Raw genomic sequence first — 26916 nt, 5'->3', positions numbered from 1 at the left:
TCGAAATACCAATCTGTTTAATGACTTACTTCTGAGGAACAACAGCTGCCAAAATCATTGAATTTCGAGTTAGTTATTTGAGCATAATCAATTGTATTAAGCCAAATAAATGATTTCAAATCGAAGACATGTGCTGTGTGTTTCATTTAGTGTATAGGCCTACTCATACATTTGCGTAATTGGCCTGGAAAAATAATGAAATATTCTAAAGGAAACTATGCTACGAGATACGGTAAACATGATAGCAGGAATTTATCTGTAGCCAGAATTTTGATAATTAATATTTGCTATTATTTTCTCAGGGGAACTTATCTCAGCTACTCAGGGACAGACTTCTCAAACCCAACGGTATGTTTGCAACACGTGAAAAATTTTTGTCTTTATTTTTTTTTACAAATTTGTATTTTACCTTTTCTATATCACTTGTTTTCAAATGTTTTCAAAATACCTTAACTTCATTTCCTAGTAGTTTATTTTTATTTATTCTGTATTTTCAGAATATTATATTATACTTTCAGAAGATTAGAGCCTTATTATTCTCAGTATTAAATATATCTTTTAAATAAATTCTTGATTTGCTTTTATAACCTTTTCTTTAGTCCATGGATATAAACTAGGAACGGTTTTTATTCTAAATTGTTTTAAGATACTCGAAGGTACTTTCAGGATGTTAAACTGTCGATTGGAATATCTACTTAGTTTATTTAAAGAATATCTACTTTAGTTTATTTCAATAGTGGGGGTTACATGAATCAAACTATGGAGATGAATGGGTGGGGTGAAATGAGTCTTTCTACTGTGTGCATTATTTAAAGGGCATGTGTCGTGAACCTGATTGGCTAACGCAATACAATTACCTGTTTTGTTCAGTCCAAAGCACGGGATCGAGGTAGAATTTTCATGGCAGTAAAAATTCATGAATCAGAAATAGAAAATCACGAAACAATGGAATTCCACTCTAAATTTTGTTGTTGTATTAGCCAACCATTAACGTGACAAATGCCTTTTAAGAATGAAGCGTTATTTACTTCTAACGTTTATTCGTGAGATTTTAAACTTGTGTTTACAAAGTTTTTAGAAAGATTCTTTCAATATATGGAAGTTTCTTTCAAGACATCCCTCTGCAGTACGAAACAAGTAAAATTGTAGGGTGGGGGTCATTTATCAGTTGAAAAAATTATTTCTTCGATGCACATTCGAAGACTTTTTTATATTTTCATGTTTGTTTCACGCCTTATCTTCTCAGTGCAAGTTTAATGATTCATTTGGTGTTTATTTGATCTCAGGTTCAAGAGAGAGTCTGGAGTCGCCGCATGTTTCATTTCGACAATGTTTTTCAAGCGTATCTCAGTTTGTTTGTCGTCATGACATTTGAAGGCTGGCCAGGGTAAGTCATTTGCTAAAAGAAGTGATATTTTGAGTCTTTTGGTGTTTTATTTCACATTGGATCGTTCGACATCTTTTAATGTTGCTCCTATCCATTGTTTATGCATTTGATGATCATCGCAAAATTCAAAGAGTCCGGTCTATTTACCGTCTCCTCCCTCTGGCTGTGTCCCCTATTGAATATGCTTTGGACTATTAAAGTTGAGGCTGAAAACCCCATTTGTTTTTATGCTTGCCATAGAGCGTCGTTCTTTTTATCCTCTAGCTAATATAGCGAAGCTGGTTGAGTGGTTGGGAGCTGGTTGGGTGGGGTTATTTAATCATTGCTCGTAAAGGAAAACTCTTTTGCAAGTATGTTATTTAGCAAATCGTCTTTCTAGTTTTAAAACAACTACTTTTATTTATTGCAGAATCCTTGAGCACTCCATTGACTCAACAAGCAACGATCGTGGTCCTGCATTTGACAATCGTCCGTTTGTCGCCATATTCTACGTGATCTATATAATAATCATTGCGTTTTTCATGATCAACATATTCGTTGGTTTTGTTATTGTCACGTTCCAACAAGAGGGCGAGGAGGAATTCGCTGACTGTGAGCTCGATAAGAACCAGGTAACAAAATGTTACGAATTAGTGACCTCTCGCAACTTCCCTTGTAATGTAAGAAACATGAAGATCTTCACGTCAATATTTTACTATACGTTAGGCCATAAACTTACGTCACCAACCATATTTGCTATACTGTCTTTCAGGTCAGATATTTGTTTTTCCCCCCAGCAAAATTATTCTCCTGTGAAAATTAAGAGAGGAATGTTATCAAAACTCACTTCAAATTATTCTTAAGTTGACAAATTCTAACAAGACTCAAAGAAGGGTGCTGTAAGTATCGAATTCTCTCTAGCATTGTCTTTCCCGAAAATAAATAGGAAGATAGAAGTAAAAGGAGCAGATTTTCAATAGTCCTGTGAAAAGCTGATGTGACCTTGCTGCATGAATTTATAAGGAACGCATTGCATTACTCTGAGAAAGTAGCGCATCTTTTGGAAGGAAAAATTCGTAAAATATTCATGTTTCTGAAATTGTAATTTTTTATCATTTTTGATAACCTTGGTGGTCTCATCTCATTTCATACCGTGAAATACTTTATTGCTAATCATGCTCATCCATAAAAGCAAAACTTCTCTGAATATTTTATTCTTCAGATCCTGAAAAGACACCATTAAGCTTTTTGACACCAAAATTCTCACCCCCTCTACCAAATAAAAATTCAATTTTGGTATCTCTGCTATTAAGCACAAACACTCCAAATTTGAACGCTGGAAGGGGGTATATCCTGATCTAAAAATGTATCCTACCCGTCATTTGCATGACGTCATATCAGCGATGACGTAACAGACTTTTTATCTATTCACAGCGCAAGTGCGTCGAGTATGTGTTACAAGTGAAACCAACTTATCGCTTCGTGCCATCAGAGAGGTTTCAGTATCATATTTGGAGGGTTGTGACGTCACGCCTCTTTGAGTACATGATATTTGGGTTTATCGTTGGCAACACTGTCGTTTTGGCTGCTCAAGTATGTATTTTTCAGCATTGAGATTTATGCAGAGAGTTGGCTTAAAACGGCTCTCTTAGCTCACCCGATAGATTCAATTTCGGTTAGATCGATAGCCAGTGCTAAGAAAAATCCACTTTAAGACTTTATTCGTATCTGTCTGTTTCTTGTTTGGTTTTTATGTCTTGATATTTATTTTTTTAATTTTAATGAATTTTTGAATGCTTTCTTTTTTCCTGCATGCTTCCAAACAAGGCAAGAAATTATTAATGTTATTTTTTTTGTATTTTTTAGTACCATAATTCTTTCGATTTGTACAACAAAGTGCTCGATGGGTTCAACATTGGTTTTACAGCAGTGTTTCTTTTGGAATGCGTTCTCAAACTGATTGCTTTTAATTACAAGGTAAATCGTTTAATAACCTGAAAAAAATTTACTTAGATCACCTAAAATGCCCAAAAGTGTACGTTGATGAAATCACCTACCATAGAAGGAGCACTGAAGTTGGTCAGCGAAGTGCTCCTGAAAGAAACCTTTTTTATTAGATGCAGTTTCGTACATTGGGGCCTAAAGTTTCAGGCCATTTTCAACTCGTTACTGAAATTTGCTGATAAAAATCATGTCACAATTGACACTTCTTACAATACTTGATATTACAAGTTTTGATACTGAAATGCATGCAAAAATCTAGAGGTCCTGGAGTAACAGCCCTATAGGTTATACGTTGTTGCAAATGTCAAAAGTCCTTGTTTTACATTGCATGCCCAAATGTGCTCTTGTCCACATCTGCGCAAAATACGCACATTCAGTGCGGTTTTGCTCATAAACAATTTAGAGAGAAGTCACATGTTCTTGTTTGTTTTTTATAGATAGAAATGTCATTATTACTAAATACGACATGCTTAAGGCTGTTTTTTATTTCAATGCTTCAAAATCTTATGCATCGCCTTTACCTTTTTGACAACTTCATTATATCAGTGCATGAGTCTTTCTTTCTCGTCATTTATTCGCATATCATAACTACTCATGTCTAGATTTATTTTTATAATTTAAAAATTCTTGACATTTCTGCTGAGTTTTTATTTCAATCAGATTTTTGTTTTCTATTAACCGTTTTAATTTGATTTATAAACAGAACTATTTCCGAGATCCGTGGAATATTTTCGATTTTATCATCGTTCTTGGAAGTATTGCTGACATTATCATTGGAGAAGTTGGGGTGAGTTTCTTTTTAGATTTGAAGCGAATCGTTTTCTTATCAAATAGGCAAGCAAACATCATTTTAATTTTTATTATAACTATTGGTTATCATTAAAGTTAAGCATCATTTAAGATAAATAACTTTGAAAAGCAGAATGTTTTTGAAGCAAGAATTTTGAAACTCGCTTTATTACATTGTATACTTTTGTAAATTACTTCATTCAACACCCTTTTAAAACTTTGGTATTTTAAGTTGAAATGAGGTAAATGGATATTGTACAACTCACTAAAAATAATGGACTTAGAAAGTGAATTTTTATTTCTATCACCCATAGCTCATTATTATCCATTTTCCTCAGACGTGCACTCTAAAATAGATCCCAATTCTGCATAATTTCGACGCATCTTTTGAGACGCTTCATTTTAAATTATACTGTGTTATCCTTTCATAATCAGTTACTTTTTGAGAATTAAACTAATTGTTTATATGTTCTCTTCAAATCTTCTAGCAGGTCGTTTTACACAGATTTGTAATGTTTTGTTTTCTAGAAAACTACGGCTATTAAGTTCAATTTCTTCAGATTATTCCGTGCCCTAAGGCTGGTTAAACTGCTCAGTCAAGGAGATGGGATCCGAACTTTGCTATGGACATTTATGAAATCCTTCCAGGTATACGATAAACCATACAGCAAATTTTTTATCATTTTTAAGTTCCTTTTGTTTGTTGTCATGTTGTTTAAGTTTAAGTGACTTGCAGAATTTCTTATCAGTTTGCAGATGTTAATTTTAATAAACCTACAATAATATTTTGCCCATTAACCTTATTAATATTTGATATATTAAGCATTTTGCTTCTTTTTCAGTTAGTTGTATTTGTAAATTGAATTTTGCTTCTAATCTTGTTATATCAAATATTCTTTCATTGACTTAGGCTCCATTGTTAATTAATTATTACACAACGAACCAAATTGTTCATCGATCTCTTAAAATATAGCATTAATCGGTAACAAAGCAGGATAAAACAAACGACAAAGGTCAGTCTGATTCACATGTGATTTTTGACCTAATGACCTCTCTAAGTCAGGCTTGATTCATATTTGTTGATATTTCCATTTCAGGCTCTGCCGTTCGTGGGCTTACTCATTCTTCTGCTGTTTTTCATTTATGCGGTTATTGGCATGCAGGTCAGTGTATCAAGTGACTCGGTTACCTTTATTAGACCTAAAATGATTTGTGATTTGACCCTTGATCCATCGCTCATAATCTTTGACCTCATCTGACCCCTTTCAATCTCTTAAGGTTTAATTTACTCACGATAGTACATTTTGCTACCTATCAATTCTTACCTAGTATCTTTTCCCTTCTATTAGCCTCACTATAATTCTATTCTTTAGCACAGATCTTGACACTATACATATCACCTTTGACCTCATCTGACCCTTAAATCCATATGATGTATTTTGATTAAAAGATCAGGTGCTGCTCAGGAAGTTTTGAGATCTTTCATTCATTCATTCATTCATTTATTCATTCATTCATTCATTCATTTATTCATTCATTCATTCATTCATTCATTCATTCATTCATTCATTCATTCATTCATTCATTCATTTTGTAGGTGTTTGGTACGATCAAGTCAGACCCAGATTCGGTAATCAATGAAAACAATAATTTCCAGACATTTCCACAGGCAATTATCGTGCTATTCAGGTGAATTAACACGTTCATTACTTACAAGCCTTTTGCTGAGTCGCTATTTTATTTTTTACTGTTTTCATCATTAACCATTCCGAATAATTTGTTGACTAATTCTACAAAAATGCTATAACAGCAAGTTACCCTGGATCAGTCAAATTTTTCTCTACCGAGAAATTTCTTTGCCTCAATCTAAGTTTGTTTAAAATTGGTGACTAGTGATTCCGCGTTTTAGGTCATCTACTGGTGAGAACTGGCAGCAAATCATGATGGCCTGTGTTAATACGGCAGATGCTGTTTGTGAAACTAACCCATCGAAAACATGCGGAACAGATTTTGCTTACCTCTATTTCATGTCCTTCTATATGATCTGCTCATTCTTGGTAAGTTTCTTTGTTAACTCTTTAATTATAAAGTGTCTCTTGTTCTACGTCGCTATCCTGTTTGTTGATGGGACTTTGATAATCCAGACTGTGTTTCAGTACAAATATATAAAATATTAAAATGAATGGCAGAATCCCGGATGGTATATTTGAAATCCCTACTGAACCACGTTGAAAAGTTTTCCTCAAACATACCCAAGCCATTGTTTGTATCTTGATCGCAGTTTAAAAGGGGGCAGTTTTATGTAGATGATCCCCTTTCCGCAAATATTGAATCCTTTGCATAATCATTCTTTGAATTCATTATTTAAGAATTTCTGTTCCTCTTTAGGCAGTTATCTTACCTTGTGATCAACGTGTTAGAAGCTGATACAGTCAGATTTTGTCTGTTCGAGAGAAGATACTCTGTTAAGAGATTTCTGTTAGAATCAGAGTAAAATTTATTTGGTCGTTAAAGATTTTAGCTGTTCTCAATATATCATAAGGCAAATGTATTCGATAGACTGATTCATTTATGAAAGCCGCGCGTTTGCATAACTCTTTGTTATGTCCTTCACAGATCATTAACTTGTTCGTCGCTGTAATCATGGACAATTTTGATTACCTGACACGTGACTGGTCAATTCTGGGTGCCCATCACCTTGATGAATACGTTAGAATCTGGTCGGAGTACGATCCTGAAGCGAGGTTAGTTTCCCATTTAGTCGGTAGTTCGGTAATAAATGATAATCGTTTCTTGCTATCCTACCATTTGTCATTTGGGCTTTTTTGTGTACACAAATATGTGCCGCCTCCTATGCGTAGAGGAAAGTCTCGTTTACAAATATTCGTGCGTAGAGGAAAAGTCTCGTTTACAAACTATGCAGCCTCTTGTGCCACTTAAAGAGGAAGCCTAGCCTGTAGTCTCTCAGGTTTTCCAAACAGTTCGCAGTTGAAACGTGCAGGCGCTAAACAACTTCACATTCCTCGCTTCTATCACTAGAGCAGAAGTATTCTCATTATCTGGCCTTTACTCTGCCCCTCACTCTGATAAAAAGGGTTCTTATGGATAAGAGTGTACTTGTTTTTTACTATATCCTTTATTTTCTTAGGCTTTTCTTGCATTTGTTTAAGTGTAATGGCAATAAGGTATTTACCATTTACTCGCAGTGGTTTCGCTGCAGCAATTAGGTTGTTGTTTTGTAAATTGCGTATAAAAATAAAGTGATCCGAATTTGTAGACAGTCTTTCTGTTAATAAGCTTAATAAGCTAAAGTTTTTAAAACATTTCCTACGTTCCCTTTTTCGCTAACAGTGGACGAATGAAACATGTAGACATTGTTTCAATGTTGAAAAGAATAGAGCCTCCTCTTGGTTTCGGCAAATGCTGTCCCCATAGAGAGGCCTGCAAGCGGCTGGTAAGCATGAACATGATGATGAACAATGATGGCACTGTCGACTTCCATGCAACGCTGTTTGCGCTCGTGAGGACGTCTCTGAATATCAAAAGGCCAGATGGTAAGTCGTACGAAACTCTTAAAAGTAGACTTACCTATGCAACTCAGCGGTAAAAAAACCAACTGCTTGAAATCATGCTTGTAATACCTTGACTCTAGGTTACTAGAATTCGGTAATTCTGCTCCTAAGCACATATTACAACAAGTTGATTGGATAACCTTTGCTGATTGGCCTATTCAATCACGTTGCAATGTTACTGGGAGCACTGTAGTTAAAGATACTACAGAAGAATATAAACGTGCCCCTGGCACGCTTGGTGTATAGAACAGGGTGAAATTTCGAAAGCAGGGAGGGCAGTCGCCTTTTTAACAATATATTGTAAGCTCGAATTTTTTGTACTTGTTAGCCTGCTGTCAGTAAATGCTGCAATTCAGTTTTTGGGTTTTTTTCATTATGGTCTGCACTTGAGTATAAATAGTTATCAAAAAATTATTGTTGTGAAATATCCCCTTGATTCTGTTATCTGGAGGCATCCTTTGAGCTCTTACTTTGATGTCATGTTTCCAATTTCTTGCAGTAAAGGAAACAATACTTCACGCCAACAATGAGCTTCGATCCATTTTGAAGCACCTCTGGCCACGCACTAGCGAAGATCTTGTCGACAAACTGATCCCACCCCCAGACTGTGAGTAAAAAGATCCATTCTGTTCCATTTTTTTTTAAACATGCTTTTCTTCCATACAGCTATAGGATTAAAACTCCTAAGCAATTACCATGTACAGTTTCATTAATGCCGTTTCTGCCTGCGCCAACAGCGCCAGGAGAGATAATCATGTCCCTTCACTTTTGCCAAAATACCGTAGGCTCAAGCTTCATCCAATTAATGTGACAGTCAAACAAATTTCCTATTAATTTTAGAAAAATGCCATCCTTTTTTGTTTTTACAGATTTAAAGTTTTAGTGCCTTCAAAATGTTGTAGCACTGAAAGGTTGCAAGAATTTTGATTGATTAAAGTATTATGGTTTCTTTAACATCAAAGAGGGTTGCCTTGAAATTTTACAAGAATGCCCCATCCCTCTTGCTCTGCAGAGGCTGGAGCCACCACTGTCGACCTTTTCAATTTAAAAGCGTGCTCTGTATAATGTTGGTTGAATAATGTTTTTTTGTAGATTCAGACGGAATCACTGTAGGCAAATTCTATGCCACATTCTTGATACAAGAATACTTTAGGAAATTCAAGAAGAAACGACAAGACGAGAGAAAGAAAAAGAATGCCGATAGTACTGTTGCACTGAAGGTATTGAATATGTTATGTCTCTAAAATTATTGGTTATAAGCAAATAAATAAGATTAAGATGTTAGCTTTAGGCAGTCCAATTTTCTCAGCTCTGTCTCTGTCTGTCAATGTAATTGTTATTCCCGTAAGTAAGTGACAGTAACAAGTTGTCTGATGATAACCTTATAACCTTAAATAACCTTGAATAACCTTGTGTAACCTGTGTAACCTATACAATGTGGAGCACTCTAATGACGATAAGAAAAAAACAGTATTTCCCATTAACAACTCATAGCCATAAGTTGTATGGTTATAGCAAAGCATGTTTAATTTGGAATCACCAGTGGAGACTATCTTGCCTTTCAAGCTCAGTTAACGCAGCTCTGTTATTGAGCATTGTAAAATCAGTGATGCTCTACACCCTCGCATATAAGATTAATATTTTAGCATGGCTAGTATATATTTCAACTTTATATCTTTTTTCACTAGGCTGGTTTACGTACATTACACGAACTTGGACCAAAAATCAAGAGAGCAATTTCAGGAGACCTTGTGGATGAAACTACCAAGGAAGAAGAGGAAGAAGCTGTACGTTAATTTACATTTAATTTTTTTCTTTTCGATGAATTCCTTGCCTAACTTATTTTGAAAACATCTAACAGCAAACGTTTCATGATTTTAATAGTCTTTTTACGTTTTCTACCCAGATTCTAGATGGACTTAAAGAACCTAGCCTTTAATTGCTCCTTTAAAAATGGGGAGGCTGGCATCAATTTCAGCTCATTTGTTTTAGGGGAGGGTGGTTAGAATTCAATGTACTTCTTTTTCTAGGAAGTGGGTAAAATTTTTCTAGGAAATAACTTTCTGCCTGGAATTTTATTGCGAATGGGTTTGATTGATTTTTATTTATTGAGAGTACTGATAGTTATTAGACAAATCTTCACGTGCTACTTTTACTATTGAGTGTCACGTCCCCGACTTTCAATCTCTTTTTACTTTGTTAAAAATTCCTTACATGCAATTGTAATAATCAGCCTGTGGTAAAAATGAAAGATAAATAAATTCTAATGCAACATATACATATACATACACAGATGCAAGGTAATAAAACTCAGTGCTGATCAGATTCTTTGACTTCTACTCTCGTTAAATTGAAGGCCTCTAATCATTTTTTAGCCAAACAAAAGACACAGCTTCATGGCTGGTCTGAGAAGAGGGTTTGCTTCAATCGGAGGCTATGATCGAAAACGAAGCTCGGTTTACAGCCAGGTGTCAAATACACCAAAGGGAACACCTTCGTCTTCCAGGTAAGGCCTCATTTGGAATCCATCTCATTCATGTACAGAATAATTGCAGGATGTTTAATAGTTATTAAGGGAGATGTCATTTCTAGTGACTCTATAAAACCTTCATGAACGCCGAGAATTGCTACGAAATTTTGACATTATTTGATACAAACATAAGGCAGTAAAACACGATTAGTGATATCGTTTTGTCGAGGAATTTATGAAAGTATCAATAGCCTAAAATTGTTTTCTTCTAATAGCACTTTTTCGATGCGATTAAGATTACAGATCGTTTTGCATGTAAATCTTTAAAGGCTGCCATTTTATTATTTTTGTAAAAATTGAATAGCACTCAATGGTTTTATTTTGATACAGGAAAACGAAAAAAAATTGGCACTTTTGTAGCATCGATAACAAACACAGAGTTTTTGTTTTATTGATCATCGAATATTGTTGAATGAAGACAACAAAGTATCAAACAATTTGGTTTAAATGAAAGTTGAGTTTTCAGAGAGTTTATCTGTAATCTTAAATAGATTCGCTCTGTCAGAATGAATCTGTTGCAATACGTACTAAATAAGATCTTCGAGGTGTTTTATATTTAATGTATTATAATTTATTTTCTTTAATCGTCATGTTGCAGAACAAATATTGCTGTTCCCAGAAAAACGCCAACAAACCTTCAGGAGCCCAAAGATAATTCTAAAAGACTTTCTCTCCCGCTTTTGATGTTGGACAAGCAAAGGAAAACATCCTCTCAAGTAAGTTCAAAATAACTTTACTTTGAAAATTACACTTGGGCAGAAAAATGAATATTACTTAGGGATGAAGTTTTTAATGAATTTCTGGAATTGTTCGCATTGGTTTTTACAACGAACTTAATTTTTGCTCTTCAGACAAATTTGCCAATCGAAGGGCCCAGCGAAAAACCCTCCATTTTGAAACGGTTATCGCCAAGACTTGGAAGAAAGCGACATCCAAGACCAAAGTCAACACCATTTGAAATCGGCCATCTTGCTGGAGACGGGAATGTTCCACAAATCGTCTTGTCTCCGCATTCTGACACTTCCACTCAAAGCAGCGTTTCAAGAAATCTTAGTGGGGAGGCGACGCCTGAAGCCCAGTCACGCTCATCAGATGTGAACTCAAATCTGCTTGCGTCATCCGTTCCCCAACCCTTGAGTAGGCCTAAATCAGGAAGTAGTACAAGTTTAGTGGAGCAGGCTTTAGCAGAGGAAGGCCTTCTGCGAGATGAGTCCCTTGTGAAAACGGTTGAGCAAGAACTGACTGAATCCTTGAACATTACGAAGTCAGAATTAGAGGGAGCTGCAAGAGACATAATAACAGACTTTGAGAAAGAAGCTGGTACCACCCTCGGGTCTCCGTCTGAAAATGCAAGGTCGCCTTATCAAAATGAATTCGAGCCTGATTCGACTCCATCACAGCCACCTCCATCTTATGAGGAAACGCGGCACGAAAGGAGACCAGACAGGACTAGCTACCTCTGAAGAAGATTCGGAAGCAAGCCTGGTTGCCAGTTTACTGGCGGATGATGTGTCTTGAAGCCTCAAGGCTGGTTTGGCTTAAGGCCCCATATGAAGTTGTGCTGTTTTGAACAAGATTCCGGTTCATCACGTGACTTTCTACGTCGTAATTTTGTAACTTCACCCAATAACATCGGATGAAATTGATCACGTGATAGGCTTAATAATAGTTAACATTTTCAAATAAACCGATTGTTAAAAATCGACAATGAACAATTTATAACATGCAGTCATCAAATTAACTGTAAGTAGAATGGCATTTTTTACTGTTCAAATAGTCTATTTTTACTTGTAGGCCTAGTTTTTTTTTACTTGAAGCTGTTGAGTTCAAGTTCGTTTTTCATAGCGAAAACTGAACAGGATATTACGAATGCATACGTTTTTATAAGCTTAGATATGCAAGTTTGTTATGTAGGCCTGAAAACCTTAAAATATTTAACGCTTAAAATTTAAGATGAAAGGTCAAAGCGAAACAAAGCTTTGTACCAATTATTTTTTCAATGCTTTTGTTCATTTTAGGCACCTATGACGTAGCGTTAATGGCACCATTAAACAATTAGTTTAGGACATTAATTTAGGACAATGTAAAATAGATCCTTTCAACTAAAGTAAAGTGTAAAATGACGCATTAGCCGGCCCTCCCCTAAATTTTGAAGCCCCACTTCTTTGACATCGTTTGACAAGTTCGTTGTAACATTAGTTGACAAAGACTATTTTAGGAGCTTAGGCCATTGAAGAGATAAACACAATTTAGGAAATAACATGTATCCAGTTTAATGAATTTTCGAAAATCACGATTTTTAGGGAGCCAATACTTTTTCAATTTGTATTTTGCAGCTGAAATTGGAAACCTTTAGCATTTATATTAAAGTTACAATAAAGAAAAAATAGAATAAAGGATGTTTTGATTCCCCTTGGTTTGCTTGTCAGAGAATCTCCAGTGTGTATCCATCTCTGACATTTTTGAGGCGAGACACGGAATTCTGTGAATTAATCAATTGGAATAAGCGGTGAAAGGAATAACCTGTTAAATGTTAACATATTGTAGAAACACGGAAAAAATTTGTGCATATCTAATATGTACGTTTTGTAAATTAAATTTAGGTACATTGCACTATTTTGTACCGTACTAATGATATTTTTCATTTTGTTCTCATGTCAACATTTTATTTATTGTTGCTTCATGGTTTATAACACAACAAAAACTTTATTTCCTATCTTTGACTCTCTGTGTTTAAATGCGTCTTAAAATATACAGAAGCTGGACAAGACTTATTTTCCCATCCAGGCCTGAGAAAACTAGAGTCACAAAGCTGTCATCTCTGGGTTTTAAGCATTTTTAATCATATGTTTGGTTTCTCAAGTAAGTAAGTTGAAACACATTCAATCCCAAAAGTTTAGAGTTTCTTATCAGAGATTTAGTTGGTTGAGTAAACAAGTTTAAACATAGACAATCTCAAATGTACAAATTTAGGCCCCTGGGTGGTAACTTGGTGATGATTTCCAAACCTTGTACAATCATATAGAAATGGGATTTTTATTGTGCCTTTCATTCAAGGTTACATTGCTTCAACCATATTGTGCCTTCTTTGTGTCACGTTAAATTCTCTATCTTTTGGCTTCAAATCTCTGGAGTTTTACTTCAACATAAAAGGGTAGAATTCAGATTCCTAGTGGGGCAAAGTTTTATAATTCAGCACATGCAGCAATTCCCATATGGATAAGAGCTTTGTGATGTACTTTGTTTTTCTAAAGCATTCTTATTCCTGCTAGGCCTTAATAACTGTTGCTCATGCAATGCTTCCAAATGCACGTGTCCCTTGTGCAAATCATGTATATGAAAATAGTAAATACCCAAGAGACGATTTCGAGGAAGGCGTGACCAGAAAAAAATAACTAGGGGACTGCTCTATAGCGTGAAGGTCCTTAGGCCATGGTTGCTGGAACTTGCAATAGCAAAGCCTTGAAACATGCCAAAAATGGCTCTTGAATACACTAAGGTAAGCGTCGATAGAAGTTAATACAGTTTTAGCGAACAGAATGGGGTTACAGATTACTACTTGCCATGATGTTTGTCGTACTTTACGCTCCATAGCACTGAAGAAAGACACGCATTTGGCAATTAAAGATGGAGTAGATATGGAAACAACAACGTTGGCAAATTAAGGTTAGACGTTTTCGACTTGTTTTTGTACTAGCTGGTCACTACAAGTTGGATTTAAATTGCAGTTCCCATGTGCTTACTTTTAAAAACAATTTGTGTGTGTACTTTTTAAAACAACTTAGCTACCTTTGTGATGTGTAATGGCTACGTACGAGAACGTTAGTTTTCTGGTTTCTCCAAATTCAAGGAAAGATGTTCTGAGGTGTAGTTCCATTGACATAGATGAGGATATAATCCATTGACATCCATTGACATACAGAGCATTATGCAATACCTTTTTATTCATTTATTTATTTATTTATTTGATTATTTGTCTATAAGGTTCTTATATTAACGTTGTTATAATAAAAATAACAGTAATGATGATATGGGCTAGTTAAACAGTGTTTCATTTTGATTCTCTAATTGTCAACTTGATACAAATTTGACGTTTATAAACCATACTTGTTGGAGAGACGAACGAGCGAAAATCTTCAAATGTGTGAGGCGATCCTCCGTCCTGGGGTCAAAACGCATGCGTAATAATACCTTTCTTCTATACGCATGTTCTTTTATTCTAGGACGGAGGGTTGCCTCACTCATTAAAAGACTTTCTCTTGTTCGTTTCCCCAATGTGTATACATCGTTGAGAAGGTAACTGAACATAAACGAGACAGTTTTTCACCATTTCTTTGCTCCGTATAGTTTCAGACAAATGCAACAACAAAACAAACTAAAAAATTAATTATCACTAGGCCTGAATATCATCAATAGTATATTTTATCATAAATAGATTTAGCATTTGATACTTCAAAAGAAATGCAAAATCGAAACTCTAGATTATCTAAACCTGAATTAAACTGAAATATTTATGAAATGAAACATCAAAAGGGGCTTTCTATTGTGAATAGCAAAATCAAAATTATCATCGGGACACATTGCTTTGCTAACTTAGTCTAAGATATTATGTCTCTGGTTTAACATTACATACAGTATTTGAATTGAGGATTAATTGTTCCTGTAAGCGTTTTAGAATTCTGTCCCTTATATTAAAGCAGACGAGGCCTGTTAACTGACACAAATATGCTTAACTCCAAGGCTACATCTCTTTAATCTAAGCAAGATATGTTTTATTTTTAGCAAGATAAGCAAGATAAGTGGCATGTTTTAGTTTAATAGCAGTGGAGAAATGCTCAGTGATTAATTGGTAACGGTAAATTACAAAACGTCAGTCGTGTATAATCTTGCAAAATCCTGAGCCCTTCCCACAAGAACACCTCACTGTAAAATTTCAAATCTATGCATAGCAATTTAATAGAGAAAACCATCGACGCATTTAATCCTAGGATGAACATCCCTAGATATATGATATTACAATCTTGCAAGCGTGGAAATTTTCCCTTTATAACGGACACCTGCATGGGCACGCAAAACAGAACATTTCGGAAAGACTGTGAACGAAGCGGAAAAAAAGAGAATAACCACTTTGGGTTAACGAGCCATCGGATTTTGCAAAATTGTTGCAGAGAAGCGAATGATTATCTAGTACCAGAAATCCAGGATTACCACTTTAGGAAGACTTAGCTGAGAAACGTCCTTACCATAGATTAAGAGGAAGTAAATTTAAAAATGGTTTCTAACAACCACGTTCAACAGTCAATGTCGCTTTGCCATTCTTTCGTTCATTTTTCTCTGTTTATAGGCTAAATAATCTGACCTAATTGGCGATAGGCGTGAATCCAAAATGTTGTTGATTTTCTGGACGATTTCGTCTAAAAAGGAAAATGAAATACTTCTTGTTAATTCTGATGACATAATCTTTCTCTTTTAAAAGCATATCGTTATATAAACTGACAGTTGATCGATGACCTCATGAATCGTGAAACTTAAACCGTTGCAACGCGTGAAACATAAACATAAACGAGTTGCAGCTCAAAACAATTCTTTTCAATACGCCATAGCGGGTACATCACTAAGTAAAATAGAAATTTTCATAATGTTTAGATATACATAAAAATAACTAGAATATACATTAGGTACAAAAAAATCCGGTGCCAAAAATTTCGGTGGATTAATTTTCAGTGGAAAAAATTTCGGTCACATTTTTGAAATTTCGGTGTACATTCCGGTGAGAACTTGAATAATTTCGGTGAAAAGAAAAATTACGGCGATTAAAGAAATGAAACACTTTCTGTAAGTTATTGCCATCTCCAACCCAAAATTATCCGGGATGCAATCGTAAAAGTTACTAAAATCGAATATTTTGATGTCTGCCCAGAGAAATGGAACTGAAGAGTAGTCAAGAATATCACAAACTCTTACTTAGAGGAGGTCTCTTTTATTTCATATATTACAACCCATGTAAAAAATCAATTGGAAGCAATACTTTCAATCGCCAATTACAACGAAGGGATTAGAAATTCTGATCGATTGCGAGTCAAAAATTAAGGAGTCAAAATTGAAACCGCTGGAACGTTAGAAAGAAATAATTGAGAGAAATTATGAAGAGCGAGTAGAAACTCTATAGTGTTCTCAACCCACAGATAATTAGAGTTCTAACCCACATAGAGAACTTTAATTTCTTGGATGAAGAGGATGAAGGAGAAGAAAGTGAGGATGAGATGGATAACTTATTTCTTGATGACGAAGGAGAATCAGAAGTTGAAAATTGTTATGCATTTGATGTATACTCTAACAATATCAAGGAAACAATTTTTTGTCATTTTTTAAAGTCCAACAATGGCAAACACTATTTTTCTAGCGTTTGAAAATTGTCGCTAAGAAAAATTGTCGCTTTCAAAACAAAATTAAGTGGGATTAATTTTCGGTTGCCCTGCTTCACCAAAAATAAATCCCCTACGGGATATTTGTAGTTGTTCTATTGCTAAAATAGGGTATAATTTTATTGTCTTTCGGCAATCAGACAGCGTATTGCATGGACTCTACTTACGAGTTTAAAGACAAACTGTGTTTATGTACAGCTCTTCTTTGCATTTCTTTGCATTTCTAATGTTTTGCAGTAAAATGGATTGACTAAATTTCATAGATAGAAAAGAGATAACATATTGTAAATATTAAAAACGAGAATTCTCGAACTTGGTAAACAACACAAAATAATTAATTGCCAAATACTCTAGATGTGTACCTGCAACAGATCGTGGTGCCTCGAAATCATAGTGTTTAAGTTCCTCTCCTTTTTTATAGTGAATTCTGAACGAGGCCCTGCCATTCTTCTCTTCAGTGATTTCGCTCTCAGCAAGCCAGGTCATATCAAGATAAATCTGAAAATATTAGAAGCTCAAAGTTGAGGTAAGATTTTTTAGTTCAATTTTTCAAAAAGGTTTTCAGTGATACTGTACTATCAAATATTAAGTAAATACAAATTTTGACTATTCCTTTTCACTTTTTTATCTACAGTTGATTTACTGTAGATAAAATGGTGTACAACATTTTCATATACTATGTAACATACAAACCAGTGAGAAAAAACATCGTTAATTGTTGTGCTGAAATTTAAATTGGACCCTCCCTAGCAACCCCTACTTTCTGAGCTTTAGTGGTACAAGCATATTTTCCCTAATGAGAACATTTGATAGAAAAACTAAATTTCGGAATAAAACAAAATTAACCTATGGGTTATGTGTTGCTTAAATACAGGTTATAAGAAAACAAATCATCTTGTCATTTCACATTATGCTTGCGTTCTGTCCAGTTACGTTGGGTTATGTCGTGATGTGTTGTGTTTTGTTTTGTTATGTTGCATTCTTATGTGTTGTGTTGTGTTGTGTTGTGTTGTGTTGTGTTGTGTTGTGTTGTGTTGTGTTGTGTTGTGTTGTGTTGTGTTGTGTTGTGTTGTGTTGTGTTGTGTTGTGTTGTGTTCTAATGTGTTGCGTTGTGTTCTAATGTGTTGTGTTATGTTGTGTTTTGATTTTTATGACTAACGTTACATGTCATGTTATATTTCATATGTCATGTGTTTTATCTATTCTTAACGGAAACTGGACTAACCGGCTTGATCTTGTTCCAAAATTTTGAAGATTTTGTTTGGTTCACAGGATCAATATCAATCCTTCTTCCAGAAATACCAAGCTGAATTTCTGTAGTAGCTAAAAGTCTATTCTGAATCATCAGCACCTTATAAGACTAAAAGGAAAACCGTTGAATAACTATTAACAATATGAATATTTTACAATTCTTCCTTCTTAAAACATAAGTGTTTCAAGCAGACTCCATTTTTGTAGCAATAAACAGTACTGTACAAAGGAGGATTTGTTTTAACAGACCAGAGCCTTCGACTTCTTGTCTTTGCCTGATCAGATTTACAGAAATCTAAATAAAAAGCAGCCCCCCTTGTTACCTAAACACAAAAATTGGAAACGGAATTATTATACCCTCAGGAAACAACCAAACGTTCCATACTTGAAACTGTTAAGGACATAGAGAGACTTACAAACAAAATGGTTGTACATTGCTATGAAATCATGAAACATTAAAAACTTATATTGTTATACATGAAGCCGTCTCTCAAACTCACTTTATATTGAAAGCTCATTAAATCTGCTTGAACATATGAACTGTCCACCTCAGTGTTCTCTTTAACAACTTTTTCAGGCTTTTTACCTTAAATAAAGTGATATATCATGCTTGAAAAACTTATGAAAACAAAACAAAAAACGAATAAGCAGAAAAGTATTCATATTGAGGCAATTTCTACATAAGAAAATATTGTTTAAGTTTTGTGTAGATAAATTTCACAGTAAAACGTCATACTGAAGGGAAACCAGAGCTTTGTGAAAAGTAACCTTTTAAACGAAGTTGGATGAAACACAAACCTTCTCTCAATAGACGAAATTCAAAGGTCCCCATTGCATCTAAAGTGGCTTCCATATCCACAGGAACACCAAGATCGTCTTGTTTCTCAAGAACATATTTCCGTCCTGTAAAAATGGGTTTAATTAAGGAATATGCTATACAACCAGGGTTTAGGCAGACACTTGCTCTCACAAGTCAACGCTGGGGCTAAATTCTTTTCCCTTTCCCGTGAAATATTGATAACTTCATTAAAGTCACTAATCCATTAAATGCGAGACAGATCATCTCAGGCAACTATACAGTATTGAAATTTTGCAATAAGGCTAGGGGAACCAGAACTGCTACAAGGGTTAAGATTTTGGAGAGGTGCTCCAGAAAAAGTCTAGTGGTAACTCTGTAAACCGTTGGATACTATTAGTTGTTTGAGAGAACTGTTTTACCTATCGTTTGTCAACATCATGTAAGGAGAGCTATGTTCCCAAAAACAGAAATGCGTAGACAATTGCAGAGAGGCAGAGGGCGCGGTCTTTAATTTCGAGATTCTTCAATGCCATTACAAGAATTTAACAGGCTCTAGCTGAGACAGAATAGCGATGCGCGTCTGCGTCTTTTATGCAAGCAAAATTGTATTTTTTCCAAACAATATACGAATAGGTTAAACAACACATGCATTAGAGTCTGTGAATTTTATAAATTAGACTTTCTCAATGGAAAGGGTGTCTCTAAATGGATGGAGAAGTTTGTTGAAAGGTAAACTTTTTATTGTCTGTATGTACATTTCCTTGGAAAAAACATTAAAGATGAAGAATTATACTAAGGGCGTTAATTATAGAAAAAAATACAAACCTGCTTTTTTAAGGCCTCTCTTTTTGACCATTTTCGATAAAATATGCTTCATTTTTATATCCGTGCGATCCACCTTTACGCGCGAAAAACCATTGCCGGGAACATTGCTAAATTGAATTGGATAAATGAAAATGTGAGTTTAGAAGCAGAACCGAGCTCGTAAGAATAAGAAAATTCCGACGAAAAGAAAACAAATTTTCTGAGGCCTAAACAACCTAAATCCAAAGATTAAGTTTCATGCATAAGCTTTGTGAACAGGGTCGCAAATCTGTAGCTGAAAGGAGAGGCTAGAGAGCTTAGTTCGCCTAATGATTGCCCAAATATGTTCTATTATTTCCACGACAGAGTTAATATTTTGAAATAACAGTCCAGCACTATTTACGCAGTACAATCCCCCACTTCTATGTAGATTTAATTCGCGATTAACTAGAAGAACTTGCAATAGAGTGTAAAACTTAAAGAAATAATGTAAAATATGTTCATCAACTTGCAAGGAGGACAGTGAATGCAAAAAAAGGAATCCTATTTGTTTAAGGGAAATATAAATGCATGTGAGAGCTAAGTAAATGGCTGTGATTACAGATTTTGATTTGGATTTTATGAAGCCACAAAAAAACTTACACTGTAACAACAATATCTCCAGTCTGCTTTGTAGGAGCTGGCTTTGGCTTCGCAGGGGCATGTCGCTAGACAAAGAAACATAAAGTTGAATCTATTGATCATTTAGTTTACTGAAAAAACAACTTGAAACAAAATAGACTAAGAAAAAAACAAAAAAGTTATCATGTATATTGCTAAAAGATCATAATTTCGTGAAGAAAACGAGAACTAGAAGAACATTTCATGAGAATAAATTAGATGCAAATAGTTTGATAAAATGATTTTATCACACTAATATTGACAAATATCATATTAAGATTATCATATTGACAAGTAATAATTTTATATATAAAATATCAGATAAACGTAGAACACTATATTCATCTCTCAAAAAGGGTACTTCTTGCATTCTTTGCTGTTATTTTTAGGGACTGTACAAATTGAATCTGATCTTATTGTCAATTAAAAAAACCAGGGATTTTTGATTGAGAAGAAAAATTGTCCAAGGGGAACTTCAAAAGAAAAACGTAGAATATCTTTAAATACACAAACACACCTCAACAAGTGCCAAAAACTGAAACTCGAATTTTGTCATTTGCTCTTTTTCATCCAGTGCTAAATGAAAACAGATGATCATCATGGGAATTAAAAATAAATGAGCAAGTTACATGGGCAGAACACATAATGAAGTCCAGGGCCTCGCCATGGTGAAGAGCACAATTGCTAGCAATAACCCTGATGATAGCAACATTGTAGCAAAGCAAAGAAAAATGAAACTGTACCTGGAAAATCCATGTCTACCTCTCCATCTTCTTCTGCGATATATAGTCTGTAAGACTTGAGATCTTGCTATGCAAATAAGCATAAATCATAACCGGTTTTTCTAAACATCAATTAAAAGATTACAATACAGACTTACAAGCTACCTTATCTTACAAAATTACTTTGCAACTACACGATACAAACACGTTTAATAGGGAGTCTTAAATATTCTAATCAATTTGACAAGATTTTTGGATAAATTCTAGAGTCAGCAGGAGTATATTTTATTTAGTAGATCACCCTTCTTGTGAAAGATTACCCTTCCAGTTAGCCCTCACTGTGTAAGTGAAGAGATTAATTGTTCAATAAGCCCCCACACTTGAAAAAGTTGCGGTCCTTACATGAACAAATTTCACATTCTATAATTTCACTATAAGTCCACGATTTTACAAGGTTTTTGATGTCATTATTGATTTAGTGTGCTGACATGAAAAATATATTCTGCAACTCTTTGAGTTAGACTCTTTGCTTTACTAGCCACCCTGCCATTAAGCTATTAAGTTAATCTTTCTAAAAGACTTACTTGCGCTCTTGTTATTTTCCCTTCAGCAGTGCATTTATACAACACAAAACCAATGACATCACGAACACAGACATTTGCTAGAAAAATCATATATTTCATCAATCAAGATCCCATATTTTTACATCTGAATGTTGTATAAATGTTTGATAACTAGAATTTATCATTACAAATGATTAAGACTGTAAATAAAGATAAAAGGGAATCAATCTAAAAATTAGGTACCAGTAAGGACTTTTTTTTAATTACAGATTTGGAAAAATCTGTTACAAATCATTAAAAATAAATGGAAACTACTCTACTGTTAATTACCTAAAACAGTTATTGACACTGGCTTGTCTCTTTCCTAGAATCAAAAGGAGATAAAACATAAAGAATGACAAACAGATAGAAAACAATTATAGATGGTTCTCTAAAAGCACTCTCTGATCAGCACTTTCATTTTAGTGCCCCCTGCAAAACCTGTATATGGTATAAGCAATTCAAAAGTTCTTGTGTATTTATCTCAGTTGAGAGTTGGGAAGCCACAGTCAACCCATTTGTTTCCAAACTTATGGATGTTCCGTACCTTAACACAAATCTTTTCCCACTGTTAATATACAGAGATGAAAATTTTTGATTATGACGATTTTGAAAACAGAATGTGTGAATTAATATATCTATTTCCTTTAAATGTCCCCATACTCCTGAGTTTTGTACCGAATTGGTGCCATGTTTGCAATGTCATGTTGTTGTCAAGTACTAACTAATTTTGAAGAGTGCAAAAAAAAATTGTGCCAAAGACTAAGAAAAGAAACTATTTTGCTGTGATAATGAAAGCTACATATCAGAGGATCCAGCATGTTATTCAGTTTGGATGGCCACAACGTCCAAACGAAAGCTTTTGTCTTTAGCGTATTCAAGATGGGATGTGTGTTGTATTCAAGTGAGTAGAGTGAAAATAAAATAGGGGTGTTTAACTCAGCATGTGGATGTTGATGGCTCAAAAACCTTCATCAGAGAATGATTTTGTGAAAAGAGTCCAGGAAGTGCTATACTACTATCTTCATCTTTTCTCATTCTTTGATTGTGCATTTAGTTAAGAATGCTTTATTTATGTCAAAATGCAATTCAAACCATAGTTAACACCAAACTGCCCAACTTGACAACCCTCCAAAATCTCATCGAAAATCTGGATACATCAACATATTTATAATCTGAAAGGACTGAACATTGATTCCATTTTGACTATTTAGATCTAGTAAATCAATGGTTGCTTAAATATTTCACACCCTTGCATCTAATAAACAATGCAAAAAAAATTGAATCACACTTATAAAAACTTGTAATAATATAAGGGATAACAAAACAACTATATGTTTCCATGTTCCTTGTTCTGGCAGAACTATAAGATAAAAATATGGGGTAGCTGACTATCGAAAAGAGTGGCCTTTGACTTCTTTCTGGCAAGAAAAAAATGGCCCTTTTTGTTATTTTTTCAGCACTGTCTTGAGCCTGGACATTTTTTTAGATGTGTGCATTAAAGTAAGACTAAATAAAAAACATTGAATAAAATTTTTTGTGTTTTGAATTTGAAGTACTTACAGATTCAGAAGCAAATGTAAGGAAAATCTGAACACTATGAGTAGGACATGTATCTTCAACTCCCTAGAGACAGAAAAACAGTCAATCATGCTACTTTGGCAGTGGCAATAAGGGGAGCATAATTGATAAGATTGATATAGACATAATAAATTTATAGCAAAAAGTTCAAATCAAGAAACAGATTCAGTGCATTTGAGACTTGAAAATAAAAGCTTTCATAAAACTTCCAAAATGAAGTCAATTTTCTATTTTATTGATAAAAAGAACAAATTATTGATACAGAATCATTTTCTTAGCTGTATTATAAGCATGATTATGAACAGCTAATAATTCAACACCATCAAAGAGCCACTAAGCATAACAACATTAATAGAAATCCTGGACTTACTTCACCATTGAACTTTGAATACTCTGTAAATCCATTCTCAGGCTTACTGCTAGTGCTTCCAACCAGTTGACTGAGGAGTGATCCTGAGGTTGCTTGATGTGGCTTTTGTGTCACTGACTTCTTTTTGAAAAGTGCTTGCCTCTCATTGTCTATTTTTGAAAAAAGTAAACAATATTTATCAAATACATCACAACAGCCACAAAAAATCACAATAAGATGTGACCACATTTACAAAATTAGGCTTGTATAAAAGATGTACAACAATATGCCATCTGGGGATGACCTAACAGAGAAATAAAGAGCATGCTTTTGTAAGAACTATTTTATCAGTTTTTATATAAGAGATATTTTTTATATTCAGGCAAGTTTTAAAAAATCCTCTCTGAAGTGCTTTTAGTACTGCAAAATTTGAAGCTGGTACAAAAGAGTTGAAACACAGCATACTGAAGTACTTTTTGTCCAACACTCTTCAGAGCATAAACATCAGGTAATGACCAAAGGTAAACAGAAAATTCATATCCAGATATGGATCAAAAGTCCATAGGTAGTTACGAAACCCATAGTTATAAAAATCTCAAAGTCTCATTTTGCAAAACCCTCAGAAAAGTTACCTTTCATGTCCTCTATTTTATCTTTCCACTGTATGTTGACACACTGGTTTTCATCATTTCTGTAATATTGGATAAAATGTAGGGTTATAATGCCTCATTTTGAAAAATGAAAATAATATATAATATACTATGCATTGAAAATTAAAAATCTTCCCCTGTGTTGATAATATCATTTTTGCATAGAGAACTTTGGATACTTAGCTTTGGGCAATTTTTGGGCAATTCAATAAAGAAGTCAATCTACTGTATATTATGATTTGTTCAAGGTATGCTTAGGAAGAAGAAATTCAACTTACTTTTTCTTTCCTTTGTCAATATTCCTGCCCGACCTTGGTGTTCTCCCAATCATATTTGGACTCACAGCTATGTCAAACGAATGTGAATAGTCTCCATAATCATTGCTGAAACAAACAACCAGGAAAATATATAAATATATGGTCTAAAGAGATAACATACTTTGAAGTGATTTACCAGTCTATCAAAAGTGATTGATGAAATAAAGGCTTTGGCCTGGTGATCAGAAAACTCTGGGCTGTAAAATGGAATCTTCCACTTCGACATACAAAAGCTTACAATATAAAATGTTAAACAAGCATGGAATTTTCATATTTTCATTGGGCTGCACCTTTAATTTTAGTTTCTATTTTTCTATCTAATTTCTTGCTCTAAAAGTAGTAAAATCTTACGTTTCATCGATAAAGCCACCACCAATCCTTCTGCGCTGTTTCAGTTGTATCTCAGAATCATCCTTTACAATCACCATTTCACACATACCTGAAAATTGATATCATAGTTTGGTAAAATTTCAATTTGAAACCAGTTATTCAACCAATCAATTTACTTTGAGCAGAACAATCATCACAAAGATGCCTTTTCTTTGCATATTTACTACAACTTCTCCAGACTAGAAATTTTGTTTCTTGCGCGGACAAGTTTACTTTGAAAATTTGAGACTGTGCAGCTGAAATCATACATTCTTAGCTATTTATAAAGTAAATAATGGTAAATGTTATTTTCTAGAAATTTTGGGCAGCCAATATGCGAAAGTGTGCAGATGTGTGCACAGGCAATCTGTTGCATGCACGCAATAGAGTTTCCAGTCTGGCACCTACTCATGCTGGTGCACAGGCAGAGATCATGTTTATCTTGAGCTATTTGTTTACAAGTTTACCTTGGTATTCTTGGTACTAAAAGCACATGAAAAGGTAACTAGCATGTGCCATAAAACAAGTGAGAATAATGTTTACTTGTGTGCTTTTTAACTCAGGTGAAACCATCACCCTATCTAGGTAGGGGTTGGGACTAAGGTATCTTAGAGCTCTACGTATCATACGCAGATGAGATTCTTTGTTTACAAGCTTCCAACTGTACCTGTTTCATCACTAGTCACACATGAATGTCGAATGTGATTAATCACTGTCTCTGGATCATCCCAGAATGTCATTCTGAATTCTGTCCCAAGCTTCAGAGCTTGGCAAATGACAGGAAATGATCAGGAATAGACAACCATACCAAATGTCAGAAGGCTGGAAAAATTAATGATAAGATTTTAAATTTTGGATATTATTCATAAATGTTTACCAGTATTTTAATCATCATCAATTTCTTAAAGGGGAGAACCAAAAAAACGTTTAGATGTTGCATATCTTACCTACCACTTATCTGACACAAACCAAGAAAAGGATTAATATTATTAATTTATAAGCGAAATAAATAACACAATACTGCTACAAATACATAATAAAGAGATTAAAATTAGATATATTATAGATAGTTGACAACAATATAATAATGGTAAGGTAATAACAATGAATTCAATCGATCTATCAAAATGCAATACTACACCCAAAACTACCTATGCTGGATGATATGCAACTTACATATTTACCTCTGCTTACGAACCATCGATTAGTAAGACAATCATGGGCTTCACGTTGCCATCACCTGTCTTCTTTTCCTTTTCCTGTTTATATCATCTCCGAAGGACAGAATCACTGGAATAAACATCCCGTGAAAACGAGGTGCGATACGGGCAACCTCTTTATGGAAACGCAACCATCGCGATTGTGCGATTCGTCCGTTACCTGAACTTAATATTAGCCCCTTGAGAAAAAAGTCACATTCCCCATTTCTTTTCTTGATAGTTGACACCAAAGTTTTAGGAAATTATCAAATTATAACCAAAGAAGATTTTGGCAAAGATGAAAACCATTCACTTTACGAAATTCTAAAAATACAGTCATGTGCATAGGAGCTAACTTCTGATTTTGAAATTGAATCTAAAAATTGAAAATTAAATCCACGAAAATGTCCTTTCGGTGGGATTTTGAGACCCTATTTCGATTCTCAAAAATTTTTAGGGGTAGGCAGATCCACTGAATTTTGAAGTCATTCAAAGAGGTTAAATTTCAATTCAAACCAAAAAGATGTTTGGCTCTATTCTTTTATTGACTATGGTTCTAATATGTTTAAAAGAGCACATCGGATGCAAACGAATTTATTACCCTGCAAAACGGACAGAGGTAAGGCGACTGGAAACTAATAGAAACTAAGTTAAATTTGTAAATCGATAAATGGAGTAATTTTTTGCATTTTTTGTTATTTCTCTCTACAAAAAATGTCTTGAATTGAATCAGAACTTTCCTGAAGGACTGATAACTGACACAAAAATTGTGGAGGTTTTTACACTCCCACAACCCCTGGTAAATCCGTCCCAAATAGGGTGCTTATCAGCGGCTGTTGTAGAGTTCGTGGATCTGCTGCTTGCTTTGGAGAGTCATGCATTTGGATACTGGAAGGAGGAAACCGGGATTGCACCAGCTTGACCATT

The 26916-nt window shown here is 34.5% G+C and overlaps 2 protein-coding genes across 3 annotated transcripts in view; one reads left to right on the top strand and one right to left on the bottom strand.

Annotated features, from left to right (window-relative positions):
* Window positions 1-12965, top strand: part of LOC135692435 (voltage-dependent L-type calcium channel subunit alpha-1D) — a 44363-nt gene extending 31398 nt beyond the window's left edge. The window contains exons 27-44 of the mRNA XM_065210551.2: window positions 303-348; window positions 1287-1387; window positions 1797-1998; window positions 2801-2959; window positions 3233-3343; window positions 4074-4157; window positions 4688-4807; window positions 5257-5322; window positions 5757-5848; window positions 6069-6216; window positions 6776-6903; window positions 7511-7713; window positions 8231-8338; window positions 8824-8951; window positions 9420-9518; window positions 10107-10237; window positions 10860-10977; window positions 11113-12965. Coding sequence (XP_065066623.2) covers window positions 303-348; window positions 1287-1387; window positions 1797-1998; window positions 2801-2959; window positions 3233-3343; window positions 4074-4157; window positions 4688-4807; window positions 5257-5322; window positions 5757-5848; window positions 6069-6216; window positions 6776-6903; window positions 7511-7713; window positions 8231-8338; window positions 8824-8951; window positions 9420-9518; window positions 10107-10237; window positions 10860-10977; window positions 11113-11724 — 2656 coding nt within the window. The 3' untranslated portion in view covers window positions 11725-12965. The remainder of the gene's footprint in view (window positions 1-302; window positions 349-1286; window positions 1388-1796; window positions 1999-2800; window positions 2960-3232; window positions 3344-4073; window positions 4158-4687; window positions 4808-5256; window positions 5323-5756; window positions 5849-6068; window positions 6217-6775; window positions 6904-7510; window positions 7714-8230; window positions 8339-8823; window positions 8952-9419; window positions 9519-10106; window positions 10238-10859; window positions 10978-11112) is intronic.
* A 1679-nt stretch (window positions 12966-14644) lies between these two features.
* LOC135692437 (target of rapamycin complex 2 subunit MAPKAP1) lies at window positions 14645-26130 on the bottom strand. 2 transcript variants are annotated; one of them, XM_065210553.2, is made up of 18 exons: window positions 25975-26130; window positions 25458-25612; window positions 24773-24860; window positions 24383-24487; window positions 24087-24145; window positions 23476-23624; window positions 23088-23150; window positions 21816-21849; window positions 21507-21583; window positions 20944-21010; window positions 20718-20776; window positions 20183-20247; window positions 19562-19668; window positions 18736-18840; window positions 18438-18523; window positions 17912-18046; window positions 17049-17184; window positions 14645-15675 (listed from the first exon to the last, which is right to left on the bottom strand). In XM_065210553.2, exons 2-18 carry the CDS (start codon window positions 25528-25530, stop codon window positions 15560-15562), a joined length of 1524 nt encoding a protein of 507 aa, XP_065066625.2. In that variant the 5' UTR covers window positions 25531-25612; window positions 25975-26130; the 3' UTR covers window positions 14645-15559. The 2 variants fall into 2 exon arrangements, with proteins under 2 accessions (XP_065066625.2, XP_065066626.2); XM_065210554.2 differs by having other exon boundaries at window positions 25967-26103.
* Window positions 26131-26916: the final 786 nt, after the last annotated feature.

This window comes from Rhopilema esculentum, chromosome 3 (genome assembly GCF_057945365.1).
Source record: "Rhopilema esculentum isolate cy_ngs chromosome 3, ASM5794536v1, whole genome shotgun sequence".
Classification (NCBI taxonomy): domain Eukaryota; kingdom Metazoa; phylum Cnidaria; class Scyphozoa; order Rhizostomeae; family Rhizostomatidae; genus Rhopilema; species Rhopilema esculentum.
The sequence above is the reverse complement of the archived record's forward strand: the minus strand, read 5'-3'. Positions and strand labels throughout refer to the sequence as shown.